The following is a 13,157-nucleotide window of genomic DNA, read 5'->3' on the forward strand; positions in this document are numbered from 1 at the left end:
TCAGCAGGACTCAGGACTGCGTACAAATGTCGTCCGGGGTGGGATTATCTCTGGTTTCATCGTGAGTGCCAACACCGGCCGAGTCCTTGACAGCAAGCTGGCTAGGTTGAGCCTCTGCCACTTCCACGTCTGTCTCCACAGAGGAAGGTGGCACGGAGTCTGTGGACGAAGTCAAAGAAGGTGGAATACGCTCAGCCCTATCTTTTTTCAGACTCTTCGGAGTTCCCGGACTCGACTCCACGTCACGGAAGGAGTTTTTGGCACTGGGATGTGCAGACGAAAGCTCCATAGGATCATGATCATGGACCGGTGCCGCCACGTCCTCTTCTGTCACCATAGAAGAGCCTGTAGAATATTGCTCCGGTTCATCTTCTTCGGTGGCCATTGGAGACCCTGGCTCGGAATCTGAGCCAGCGACTGTTTCGGGCAGAGAACCAAATGAGACGTTGGCAGGAAGAACGGGATAGGCCTCTTGATCTTCGGGTGGATCAGAAGCAGCGACATCGGCTTCAGCATCAGCGGTAGCTTCAGGGCTGCCTGGAGATGGTCCGGGGGCAGTCGGATCTTCAGCAGCACCAATGACCTTAGTCCTCGCAGTAAGCTCTTCTTCAGGAGTTCCAGGAACACCGGGATCGCCACCTTCTTCAGCAACGTCAGTCTTAGCAGTCCACTCAGTTTCAGGTGTACCAGGAGCTTGAAGAACCGTGGCATTGTCGGGGTCCGTAGTGGCAGTGCTTGCCACAGCCCTTGAGGGCGCTGGCGGCTCTTCCTCAGTCACAGGCGTGCTGGGATCACTAGGGGCTGCAAAACTACTCGCAACCGAAGTATTCGCGATTGTGGGATGAAAACTATCGCCAAACGTGGTCGCCATGGATCCCCCAGCAAAAACACTGTAATCAGGGACATTACCATCGTAAATGTCGCGAACCAGTTTCTCTGGCCACTGAGGGGTGGGCAAAGGCGCGAGGATGCCTGCCTTGTCCAAGGCCTGCGCCATGCGCGGCACATAGACCTCAAGCTCCTTGAAAGGCTCTCGAGCATGCACCGCGCGCCAGACTCCATCCAAGTGATGGTCCAGGGACTCATAGCCAATGACCTCCGGTTTGAGCTTCCTTGAGATCAGATAGTCCAGGACGCGCGCGCCCATGAACCAGTGATAGCTTTCTTCCGGCCCCAAACACCACCGCCGCGCCCACTGGATTAGGTGCATCTTAATGTAGTACACCGGCTTCAGCATTCTAAGCCTGGTTAGAACGAACTTGGGGAGCTCCCATTGGTCCTCATTCATCCAAATCTCATCATCGTCCTCGGGGACTACACATGACCCAAGGACCTTGGAGCATGTGTGCAGGTACAGATCCAAGTGCGGCGCGCCCCCGGTGGACAGTTGCACGATTTCGGTTCCCACATCATGAAAACCCCCGGATCGGCCGCACACCTGGTCCAGACCACGACTGAAGCTCTTCTCGTAAAGAAGCTGGACCGCACGGGCCATAGAGGCATTTTCGACGACGAATTCGATGTAGTGCGGCACGCCCAGCTGGGTATCCTCCACTCCGTATAGCCGAACTATGGAGCCAGTCCACACGATGTACTTGATTTCGGCCTCGTCGAAGATCTGGGCGATCTTCTCGATCTGGGTGATCGCAGGGAGTTTCTCAAAGGGGAAAACCATGGTGTAGCCTTTTCCGTTCGTGTGTAAGCGGACTAAGCGGGGGTTACAGAGGGAATTGTCGCCACCAGGTGTGTTCGCATGAATCTTTTTATACACCATGATGTGACTTCCGACGCCGGTGGAAAGGAGTGCAATCATCCGTTCCACAAGTCGTCCAACCGAAATACTCCATCAAAATGGACGGTGAGTATGCCCAGAGAAGCCATAGCAAGAGGAGGATGTCAAGCCATCATTGTTTGAGGGTACAACCCGGTAAGATTGTGAAGAACTTCTTATAGTGTGTCCGGAAATTGTCCTTTCCCATGATATCTTTATTCTCACCGGAGAATTTAGCTGGAGGAATACAAACTACTCATCGTGACCTAGGTCAGGATGGACTTCGATGGGATAAGCCTGGTCGCACATTCACACGCTGCGATCCTCATATTCACCCGACAGCTCCGAGGACGGAAAGTGGTATATGGTGCCCCCAGGACCTATGCAATAGCTTCAATCTCATCCGGGTACTGCAACTGATTCTGCTCGCGAACTTGGTCAAACACCCTCATCATCAATAGCGTCTCTGCCAAGGGCATGACTGGCGATTCGCGCTCGCCAGCCTGCACGCGCCGGGCACATTCATCTGCCTCCCAGAACAGTCCATGGCCCACCGGGATCGGAAATGCGGTTGTAGAAGCGTCTCCCGCCGACCCATAAACCACCACTTTGATACTATCCGGACGCGCGGCGGGTCCAAATACTTGGATCTGTCCTTTTGTCCCAAGAATGCGGACGCCTGGTTCTTGCGGGTCGGGCGTGACTCGGAGACTAGCCGTCGCTACCCCCTGCGTCTGCGTTTCAGGGGAGGTGAGGACGACCGTTACGGTCTCATCTACCCCGGTTTCTTTGTACTTGATCACGGAGCCGGTCGTTCGCAGGGGAACCGAAGCAAGAGGCCGGTCGGCACTCAGGAAAAGGAAGACCCAGGTCAAGGGGTAGACGGCCACTAGAAACAAAATTCCATGTTAGCATGGAGACTGAGATTTGGCGGAGGCCGGGAAAAACCGACAGTCCAGCAAGGCGCCGCCAGCCAAGGCGGGGTTGACCAGGCGATGCTTGGTGCCATACAGCTCCTCCACGTTGCGACCCAGGTTCCGATCGGCCACGATCCGCTGGACCGTCCCGATGACCCCCTCTCGGACGAGATGTTGTACGTGGCGCGTGAGAGGGAAGAACCGGGTCCAAAGCGCTTCCATGAGGAAAAGTCCTCGTTTCCTGGCCAGATCCACGAGCACCTGGGCTTGCTCGGCATTCACTGTGAAAGCCTTCTCCGCGAGGACGTGTTTATTGGCGAGCAAGGCCAGACGCGTGTGGGCAAAATGATGTGAGTGAGGAGACGCAACGTAGACAATGTCGACGTTGGGATCAGCGACGAGGGCTTCGTAAGAACCGTAGGCACGAGCGGTGGACGGGGTGTGGGTAGTGGAGAGGAGATTCTGGGCTTTTTCTATCGCGCTGGACGAAGCGACGGCCACAATGTCATGGGTGACATCGTGGACTTGGCGGGTGGCAGGGTCGATAAGAAGGTCTTTGACGAACTCTGCATGTGGTAGGTATACTGAGTTAAAAGGTGGCAACTTGGAAGTGATTGGGGGTTTTTCGATGGACGACTAACTGGTGGCATTGTCGCCGGTTCCTAATCAAGATGGGATGAGCGCTAAGTTGGACTGTAGCTGGGCCTGGGAATCACCTCTTCGCACCTAAAATTCCCCAACGAACCATACTTGCTTGCTGTGTCATCAGATGTTTTCCGGGACAGGTAAGGTATTGTGGCGCGGAGTGGAATCAGGATTTGTACTCTAAATAAATAAATGAATGAGTGACGACTAGGGTCCGGAATGTCATCCAGCCTGCAGATCGCGTCATCCCCGGGCAGCCAACTTCCACGAATGAGAAACAACCTTAGCATCATGTTGAGGATAATATACATTAAATTTATATTTATGTGAACACACCATGAGATTGACCTAACCACCCCTGCATCCTTAGAAACAGAGAATTCTGAAGCGGCGACTGGCTCCCGAGGTAGACGTAGTCGTGGTGATGGCAGCACTGCCCGTCGCGGTTTGGCTGGCCGCAGCAGTCGTTGATGAAGTGGGACCACTGACACTGGGCGATGTCGATACAGCATTTATCGCAGTGGTCGAAGAAGCAGAAGCATTGGTGGTTGCGACAGCAGTGGATGTATTGTTCCAGTCACTGTAGGAGTCACTGCCGGACTCATCGTCGTCGTCGTCGTCGTCGTCGTCGTCGTCATTTAGGCTCAAGGCATATGCTTGCGAAACCCACAGGGAATAGACACCATCCCCGCCACCTGTTCGTCAGGTCAGGTCAGCAAGATAGACACGCATTGTCTCGGGAAAGAGAACTTCATTCGTACACGTATCAACAGCATAACCGGGGCACGCGGCATTGCAAGCACTCTCGTCGTCGGCCAAGGCCATGTCCTGGATGTCAAGAGCCGCAGTTCCGCAGTAACACAGCTCCTCTTGCACCGCGGCAAACACCCCGTTGACCTTCTCGCATTGAGTTGTACAGTGGCCGACCGATTGGAACTCATAGCTCCCCATGTTCTCCATGTTTCCAGTGGAGGTGAAGCAGCTGACCTGCGCCCAGAGGTCGTCGGCTTGGGTCGGGAGGACCAAGGGCAGCAGAGCCGCCAGCGAGTAGACGGTAGATCTCATGGTTACTAGGTAGCGCTGCAGGGAACCTTTGAAGTCGACCTGTAGAGCGGGCGATCTACAACGAATATAAGAGTTACATCGGTCCCTGGTGCCTGCGCAATGCTAATGCTACCGCTGCTGTTGCTGTTGCTTGCTGTTGGCTTGCTGTTGGCTTGCTGTTGGTGGGCTTGCAGGTGAAACTCCTCGTATCAGGTCAGGTCTGGCCCCACTTAGCGCAACCTAGTCGTACTTGAGTAGCATTACTATCGAAGTCTGTCGAAATTGCATGACCCTGAGTTCAGTTTGGCGTGTTTGGCGAGTTTGATTGCATGGCTAAGATTTGCTGCCGCTATACCTAGTAAGGTGTGTGTATAATTATACAGTGTCAGGTATCATTATGTCAGCGTGCATAGTTAACTAGTGCGGGGTGCATATTACTGCCTGAGGCAACAAACCTGGAATCGAAAATCCCGTCCCTGCAGGTTCCAAGTTCTTGGTCCAACTTCTCCCTCTTACTTGTTGTACACCAAAACACCAATCCTTTCCATCCTTTCTATCCTCTCCAACAGATTCATTCTCCTGCACTCCACATGATCCAAAACTTTTCTGTTCACTCTTTCATTCTTTCATTCTTGCGAAATTCTCTTGCCACAATGCTTCCCTTCTTCTCTTCCAGAGCCTCCGTTATCCTTGGAACGTCCGCTTGAGCCATCGACTACTTACCTAGTCTAGTCCCTAGTCAAATCTCCCTCAAATCTCCCTCAAATCTCCATCGGAGACACCGCACCACCAACACTGGCTCACCCAAACGCCACGACCGGCGGACTACCTCAATGGAGCCAGCTCGGAGAATCCCATTCCCGCTCAGGTGATGGATGGTCAGTGTGGCGGTGCTGAATGCCAGACCCGCAGACCCGCAACCGGGAATTCGCTGCCAGCCAAACTTCGGTTCGTCCACTCGACACCCCTCGATCTAGCCACTCCAAGGCCCGGCCGCATCTTCGCAGCATCTGGCCGAGTCTATGGCGTTCCTGACACCCGATCCCTTCCAAGGTCACTCGGGGAGAAAGGGGGCTGCGATCCCGGGAGCAAATTTTGCACTTGTCCACGCAACAACCAATCCATATCCACCTAGGGAGACAAAAAGAGGGAGAGAGAGGGCAACAGACATCATCTCGTGCCTATTGTGCCAAGGGAGTCTTTCAACCTTGATGCAAGAGATGCGAGAAGCGAATGATCTCCGGTCAGGAAGGGGGGAAGACACGAGGCCAGGAACCGATCGACACGGATGCCAATCGCTTAGATTTACCTACCCCTGGCCCGAACCATGCGCAATGCTTATCGTCCTTTCGGCCGTTCCAAACTTGTGCAGGTGCTTGGTGCTTATCAAATATGCCACCAATCGTGAAGCGTTAGGGCTTCTTCCGGCTGGACTCCGACGCCACGTGCTTGGCAGCTGCTCTTCAGCAATCAAGCAATCTATTAGTCTTCATCGCCTTCGTAATCGGATCAAAATCCCATCTTGAGCTTTAGTGCCCCGGCCCTCATCGTGGTGTCACCGGGACCATGATCGATCTACCCTGGAAATCCCTCGGCTACGCTTGCCCCTGGCCTGCAGAACTCTTCGCCGCCACCTACAGGCCGAATGCCCTCAACTGTCCGGCCCAGTGTATAAATATCTTCGTGATGGCCCATGGCCCATGGCCCTTAATCTCTACCCCTGTTCGTCCCTACTACCTCCTTCCGACTGGTTCCGCGCTTGATCGTGGTCCAGAATCGGACGAGTAACGACAACCACCATGCAAGTCTGGTCTGTCTTGGGCGTCGCCGGCCTGGCTCTGGCCCAGAGCTGTGCTGCTGCCCTACCCTCCTCTTCTTCCGTCACCTCTCAGGCAGTCATCTCCACCGCGGCTGCAGCATCCCCAGCTAGCACACAGGATGCGACAACTGCCACACGGGTAGTGACTACTGCATCGTCCGCTGAGAATGCTGCCACGATGTCCGCCTCGAGTCAGTCTTATCTCCACCATGTATCTCCTTCTCTTCTCACGTCACTGACTCTTCTCCAGCATCTTCCACCGCTGTCGTCGTTGCCACAGACACCTCCGGTCAATTCACCGCCATTGGAGATGCCGTTTCCTACGCTCAGTCGATGGGCATCCCCACTGTGACCGTCAAGGCCGGCACCTACACCCAAGCCGTGACCGTCTCGGCTACCGCAACCGTCACCGTCATCGGCGAATCACCCAGCCAACGAGACTATAGCCAGAACCAGGTTACCATCTCGGCCACTAGTCCTCTGACCATTTCGTCTAATGTCCTCGGTATCACCTTCCGCAATATCAACTTTGTCAACACGGCTACAGGCAGCTATGCCGCGGCCACCATTCGCGGCTCCAAGAATGCGTTCTACGGCTGCCAGTTCGTCTCGGCCGGGAGTCTGGGTATCAATGCCAACTTGGGTCTGGCCGTTATTGCCGACAGTTACATCGAAGCCCTGGACAAGATCATCTATGGGTATCCCGGCTTGTATGTATACAATACTACAATCGTACCCGTGGACAATAGTGCCTTGATCGTCTATAACAGAGGTACAACATACAATTCGGTCCTATACAACTCCACCGTCGTCTTCGATTCCTGCTCGGTGCAGCAGAAGTCTGGCACCAGCACGAAGAACGTCTACCTTGGAGCGGCCAACAATGGCTACGGCTCCGTGGTGGTCTACCGGGATTCGACTCTGGGCAGCTTGATCACAGCCACGGGTGCCTACACCGACAGCTACTCTACGGACCCTCGGAACTTTTATGGTGAATTCGAGAACACCGGCGCTGGCTCCTATGCGAACAACGAAGCCAAGCGGTCAGCATATGTTCACTTGCTGAGTGCATCTGACCTCACTCGGTTCTCCCCAGCCCAGGTTTTTGCTAGTGTCTATGATCAATTCGCCGCGACCAACACCGATTGGGTCGATGCTGACGTTCTGGCCGCTATTGAGAGTGCTGATGTCATCCAGCAATCAACATCTACTACTGGTACTACGGCCTCGTCCAGCATCAGTGCCACCTCGGCACCCGCATCTCAGGTCACAGCCACCCGCGCTGCTTCGACTCTGATTCGGTCGAGTGCCACTGAGACGACTACGGTGTCGTCGGCTGCGGTCAGAGTGTCTGCTTCTTCCTCCGCTGTCTCGTCTGCAACCACCTCGTCTTCCACTGGATGTTCCTTGCCCACCACGGTACCTACTAGTGCCCTAGTGGTTGGTCCTTCTGGGGGTTGTGCGCAGTACACCAGCATTGCCTCGGCTGTCGCTGCTCTGCCTTCCGATTCTACTACCCAGTACGTCTACATCCTTTCGGGTACTTACGAGGAAGCCATTACCATCAGCCGTGAGGGGGCTACTGTATTCCGCGGGCAGACTACGAATGCGCTGGACCAGTCGAGCAATACTGTCACCATCGTCCACAGCGCTGGAGTGCTGTCTAGCAACGGTGGATCTGCATCTACCGCAACGTTCCAAGCGTCCCAATACTATGCCAATGCGATTTCTTTCTACAACATCAATTTCGAGAACGACTATACGCCCACTAAGAATAATATTGCAGTGGCTGTCGCTGCTAAGGCTCAAGTCCTGGGCTTCTACGGCTGTGGCATCAAGTCTTCTCAGGGAAGTTTGCTGATCAATTACGGTGCCTTCTACTTCTCCGATTGTCGGATCGAGGGCACCACTGACTTTATCTGGGGCTACGGTGGCATCTACGTGTATAATTCTCGCATTATCTCGGATGGAACCACCACCGGTCAGACCATTGCTGCGCAATCCTACCAGACTTCCTATGGGCCATCTCAATTTGTTTTCGACAGCTGCGCCTTTGTACCCAGTGATAGCTCCGTCCCGAAGAGCAGCACCTACTTGGGCCGGGACTACTCTACCAACGCCCATGTTGCCGTTCTGAACTCGTATCTCGATGCCCACATCGCCCCACTGGGTTGGTTAATCTCGTCGTCCAGCAGCAGTGTGACCTTTGCAGAGTATAACAACACTGGCCCTGGCGCCTCCACCAGCTCGCGGAGCAGTGTCGTGGACATCCTGTCTGATGATAGCTCGTATTCTGTTGCTGATGTTTTGGGGAGCACGAGCTGGATTGATACATCAGCCATTGCTCCCTTCTCCGGCTTCCCGGATTCTGCTTATGGCTCCTCCGTTTCCTCCTCTGCCAGTGCTTCTGTCACTGCTACAGCAAGCTCGTCTGTCGTAGCCTCAGCCACAAGTGCGGCAGCCACGAGCACCTCGACATTCGTGGTCTCGCAGAATGCTACCACTGGACAGTATCGCAATGTCACTGCAGCTATCGCTGCTCTGCCCAGTGACGGCAAGGCTTACACCATCTACATCCTTGCAGGTACTTACACTGAGCAAATTTCTATCACGCGCTCTGGAAAGGTCACTCTGCGTGGTGAGACTTCGTTCGAGAATGATTACACCCAGAACCTGGTCACCATCGAGTTCTCAAACGGAGAGCTCACCAGTGCCGGCAAAGATGAGAGTACACCTGTCATCAACGCAAAGAAGACTGACGGCACCGGCTTGGCCCTGTACAACATCAACTTCCAGAACACCTATCCCCAGACCAGCAACACAGCCGCGCTGGCTGCTGACTTTTATGGCACTAACATGGCGGCCTATGGCTGCTCCTTTATCGGCTTCCAAGACACCTTGCTCGCCAACAAGGGCACGCAGGTCTTCTCTAATTGTTATATCGAAGGGTCGATTGATTACATTTGGGGCTATTCGACCGCCTACTTCCATCAATGCTACATCGCTACAAACACTCCAGGGGCGTGCATTGCGGCGCAGAGTCGTTCTTCATCAACCGCGTCTGGCGGTTACGTCTTCGATACCTGCTATGTCACCTACACCAGCACCTATGGGTCGACTTACGGCAAGTCATATCTCGGACGGCCTTATTCGGAGTACAGCATTGCGGTCTACATGAATTCCTACCTGGATAAGCACATCAACGCTGCTGGCTGGGAACAGTGGTCGACAAGTTCTCCCAACACCGCGTATGTGACTTTCGGAGAATACAACAATTCCGGTCCTGGAGCCTGGTCCTCGAGCCGTGTCTCTTTCGCTACCAACCTGACTGCCACCCAGGCAGCCTCGTATAGCTTGTCGTCATGGGTCGGCGATACTACTTGGCTGGACATGACTGCCTATAACTATGTGCCTTCATACAGTCTGACGGGACCGTCAACCGCGACCAGCACCAACACGTCGACGTCGACTGCCACTGCCACCTGGGCGCATCCGACTAGTGGCACCGTGCCCCCGGCAGGTGCAGTACTCGTCTCGCCTAGCGGTGCTGTCAACGGCTCGTACAGTAATCTGACCGACGCGCTGGCTTCTCTGCCCGATGACTCTTCCACCCAGATCATCTTCATGTACGCCGGCTCGTACAACGAGCAAGTGCCGTCAGTGGACCGTGATGGCCCAGTGATGATCATTGGCTATCAGTCTGGCAGTCCCGGTGCTACATACACGAACAACCAAGTCACCATTACCTACTCGCGGGGCTTGTCTGTCAGCCCTTTGCCGACAGGTCACTCGGATGCTGAGACAGCTACTTTCGCCACCGCCAGCAACCAGATTGCTTTGTACAACATCAACATCATCAACACCGCCAACCTAGACGGCTCCCAGTCATCGTACGTGACTCTCGCTGGTTCGATCTATGGCTCTGAAATTGGCTTCTACGGCTGCAGCCTCGTTGGCTGGCAAGACACCCTGCTCACCGGCAGTACCACTGGCTACCAATACTACGAATCGTCCTACATCGAGGGTGCCATCGATTTCATCTGGGGTTACTCCAAGGCCTACTTCAAAGGCTGCACTATTGGTGCCAAACGTCAGAAGTCTGCCATCACTGCGCAAAGCCGTGCCTCATCGACCGCCGTTGGTGGGTATATCTTTGACCAGTGTCTTTTTGAGGCAGCCAGCGATGCCACGGTCGACTTGACCGAGCTTGTCTACTTGGGTCGGCCTTACTCAAAATACGCGCTTGTGGTTGTGAAGAACTCTTATCTCACGGATATCATCAACCCCTCTGGCTGGAAGGTCTGGAGCACGACTGATCCTCGCACCGACTATGTCACGTTCGCTGAGTATAACAACTCTGGCCCCGGCAACTGGGAGAATAATGCTGCGTCGCGTGAGGCCTTTGAGTACTGTACGTTGTTGACCTCGGACACATACACGTTGGCCGAGGTTATGGGATCGACTGACTGGATTGATATGACTTACTGGGACTCTATTGTCACCCCTCAGCCTGCGTCTACAACTACAACTACCACCGGTTCGAACTCAACCACGGTCTATGATGGAACGACTCCTCCGGCTGGGGCTTACATTGTGTCGAAGACGGCTATTGCCAATGTGACGACCTATGATACTATTCAAAGTGCACTCAACGCTCTGCCTACCTCCAGCAAGGTGACACCCACGGTGTTCATCTACCCTGGTACGTACGAGGAACAGTTGGTGGTCAACCGTTCCGGCACCACGATCTTCATGGGATACTCGGACAATCACCTCGATTATTCGAGCAACCAGGTAACGATCCAGTACAACCACGGTGTGGACACGCAGGCCGACGAGTCCAACTCGGACAGCGCCACCGTATATGCTACGGGCAACTACTTCCAGGCAGTCAACATCAATTTCGTGAACAATTACGGGACCACCAAGAACTACGCCTCCCTCGGATTCGCCGTCAAGTCTAGCAAGTACGCCTCGCTTTATGGCTGCCAGGTCACGGGTAATCAAGATGCGCTGTTGATCAACGGCTACTTCTTCGCCAGCAACAGCTACATTGAGGGTAATATCGATATGATCTGGGGTTCTGGATCTGGCTACTTCCTCAACTCGACCATCTCTCCCAACGAAGATGGCATTAACCTGACGGCCGACAAGCGCAGTACTAGCACCACGGTTGGCGGCTTTGTGTTCGACCAGTGCACCATCACCCCGGCTTCTGGAGCTGGCAGTATGTCCGAGATCTCGTTGGGTCGCCCCTGGAACAACTACGCTCGCGTGGCATATGTCGAATCGTACCTTGACTCCTGCGTCGAGGCGGCTGGATGGGAGCAGTGGTCCTCCAGCAGCCCCCAGACCGATGGTGTTCTGTTTGGTGAATACCAGAACTATGGTCCTGGATCGTCCACCGCCGATCGGGCGTCGTTTGCGACAGTCCTGGATGCCAGTACGGTCGCCCAATTTGAGCTCACTAGCTTCTTCGCCTCGACTTCCTGGATTAACTTCACTCTGTTTGATGGCACTCCTTTCGTGCCGGGCAACTCGACGATCCTGCCAGTCACCAGCACCGGCGTGATCCCCAGCACATCAGTGTTGGCCACGGCAACTCCCACGGCGACTTTCACTACCCTCGTGACTGTCACTGATAAGGAGACGGCCTTCACCACCCTTACACCTGCTGACCGTACCTCCACTGTCAAGGTGACGGTCACGCAGGACATTGGCACTACCGTGACTCTGGCTGAGTCTTTCAAGACCACCGTCGAGAAGACCACCATATCCAGCACCACGACCATCGTCGAACCGACGGTGACGAGCATCAAATCGACGGTGATCACCAGTTCGGATATCGAGACCATCACGGCTCCTGCTAGCACCAAGACGACTACTGTCAAAGACACCACGACGGTCACCGCTACCGTCACCGAGGGCGATGTCACCACCACGGTCAAGAGCACGGTCACCGCCACCAGCACCGTGACCTCGTCTGCCAAGGCCAAGACGATCACCGAGACCGTGGCCAGCACGACAACCAGCGTTAAGACCTCCACTCCTGGCACCGTCAAGGTCACCTCGTACACCACCGTCACCAAGGGCAGCGGCGGTACTAGCACGAAGAGCACCAAGGCCACCACCACCACCATCGACGTGACCTCCACCAAGACCACCACGAAGAGTGTCACCACCACCCTCAGCTGTATCCCTGCCGCCAACGCCAAGCGCGCTCTGATTCTGCCCCGCGCTGCTGTGAACGCCGCCACAGTCACTCAGTATACCACCCTGACGACCTATGTCAAGACCTCGACTGACGAGCTCGCCTCGCCTACGGTCTACGTCACATCTACCACAACCAAGACCACTGGCAAGACCTCGACACTCAAGGCCTCCACTAGCACCATCACCAGTGTGTCGGCCACCACCAAAGTGGCCACAGAAACCATCAAGGCCGTCACCGTCATTCTGACCGAGAGCAGCACCACGGTGGTTGCAAAGACTACTACGCTCAAGGCCAGCACGATCACCGACACGATCACGTCGGCGGCCACCAAGACCTCGACTGTGTCTGTGCCGGGAGCGACGGTGACCGTCACCAGCCTGAAGACCACCACGATCAAGTCCACGGTCACCTTGCCCCAGAGCACCATCACCAAGACCAAGGCCACCGTGACCACTGTCAAGGAGACCGTCACTCTGGCGACTCCTACCACTACAGTGCTGAAGACAACCACTCTCAGCCTTGAGCCCTCGGTGACAATCACGGAGCGGGCGACCAGCACTCGCACGTCTACTATCAATCAGACCGTCACCGAGACGGAGACTGTGACCAAGACCTCGAAGAGTGCCAAGGCCTGCCCTACTGACTGAGGGATCCACTCTCTTCATCCTCTTTTTCATTTTTTAATTCGGGTTTGAGATTCCTGTATATTAGTTATATAATTTACCTAATCTATGCTTTAATACTCCA

General features: G+C 54.8%; 4 protein-coding genes across 4 annotated transcripts; 1 reads left to right on the forward strand and 3 right to left on the reverse strand.

Moving 5' to 3' along the window:
* Positions 1-10: 10 nt before the first annotated feature.
* On the reverse strand, positions 11-1,675 carry BO72DRAFT_485893 (uncharacterized protein; the record flags this gene model as incomplete). Its single annotated transcript, XM_040947916.1, has 1 exon — positions 11-1,675. The coding sequence occupies one exon, from the start codon at positions 1,673-1,675 to the stop codon at positions 11-13; it is 1,665 nt and encodes a 554-aa protein (XP_040801722.1).
* A 307-nt stretch (positions 1,676-1,982) lies between these two features.
* On the reverse strand, positions 1,983-3,576 carry BO72DRAFT_103707 (Gfo/Idh/MocA family protein). Its single transcript, XM_040938891.1, has 4 exons — positions 3,415-3,576; positions 3,330-3,350; positions 2,724-3,254; positions 1,983-2,660 (listed from the first exon to the last, which is right to left on the reverse strand). The coding sequence occupies exons 1-4, from the start codon at positions 3,452-3,454 to the stop codon at positions 2,152-2,154; spliced, it is 1,101 nt and encodes a 366-aa protein (XP_040801723.1). The 5' UTR covers positions 3,455-3,576; the 3' UTR covers positions 1,983-2,151.
* On the reverse strand, positions 3,446-4,482 carry BO72DRAFT_447842 (uncharacterized protein). The gene is made up of 2 exons (XM_040944649.1): positions 4,095-4,482; positions 3,446-4,028 (listed from the first exon to the last, which is right to left on the reverse strand). Exons 1-2 carry the CDS (start codon positions 4,396-4,398, stop codon positions 3,700-3,702), a joined length of 633 nt encoding a protein of 210 aa, XP_040801724.1. The 5' UTR covers positions 4,399-4,482; the 3' UTR covers positions 3,446-3,699.
* A 1,930-nt stretch (positions 4,483-6,412) lies between these two features.
* On the forward strand, positions 6,413-13,100 carry BO72DRAFT_428546 (putative pectin methylesterase). Its single transcript, XM_040943030.1, has 4 exons — positions 6,413-7,142; positions 7,545-7,584; positions 8,599-12,340; positions 12,413-13,100. The coding sequence occupies exons 1-4, from the start codon at positions 6,530-6,532 to the stop codon at positions 13,055-13,057; spliced, it is 5,040 nt and encodes a 1,679-aa protein (XP_040801725.1). The 5' UTR covers positions 6,413-6,529; the 3' UTR covers positions 13,058-13,100.
* Positions 13,101-13,157: the final 57 nt, after the last annotated feature.

The sequence above is a fragment of the Aspergillus fijiensis genome, assembly GCF_003184825.1.
Source record: "Aspergillus fijiensis CBS 313.89 unplaced genomic scaffold BO72scaffold_21, whole genome shotgun sequence".
Lineage (NCBI taxonomy): Eukaryota > Fungi > Ascomycota > Eurotiomycetes > Eurotiales > Aspergillaceae > Aspergillus > Aspergillus fijiensis.

Excerpts from the sequence above, each read along its gene's own strand:
- BO72DRAFT_103707 (XM_040938891.1), bottom strand. The coding sequence starts at position 3,454 with ATGACACAGCAAGCAAGTATGGTTCGTTGGGGAATTTTAG. Across the intron at positions 3,255-3,329 it reads AACCGGCGACAATGCCACCA|AGTTCGTCAAAGACCTTCTT; the intron begins GTTAGTCGTCCA and ends TACCACATGCAG. Across the intron at positions 2,661-2,723 it reads TGGCGGCGCCTTGCTGGACT|TGGCCGTCTACCCCTTGACC; the intron begins GTCGGTTTTTCC and ends TTTTGTTTCTAG.
- BO72DRAFT_447842 (XM_040944649.1), bottom strand. The coding sequence starts at position 4,398 with ATGAGATCTACCGTCTACTCGCTGGCGGCTCTGCTGCCCTTGGTCCTC. Across the intron at positions 4,029-4,094 it reads CGGTTATGCTGTTGATACGT|GTGGCGGGGATGGTGTCTAT; the intron begins GTACGAATGAAG and ends CCTGACGAACAG.
- BO72DRAFT_428546 (XM_040943030.1), top strand. The coding sequence starts at position 6,530 with ATGGGCATCCCCACTGTGACCGTCAAGGCCGGCACCTACACCCAAGCC. Across the intron at positions 7,585-8,598 it reads GTCTCGTCTGCAACCACCTC|TGCTTCTGTCACTGCTACAG; the intron begins GTCTTCCACTGG and ends CTCCTCTGCCAG. Across the intron at positions 12,341-12,412 it reads CCACCACCACCACCATCGAC|CGCGCTCTGATTCTGCCCCG; the intron begins GTGACCTCCACC and ends GCCAACGCCAAG.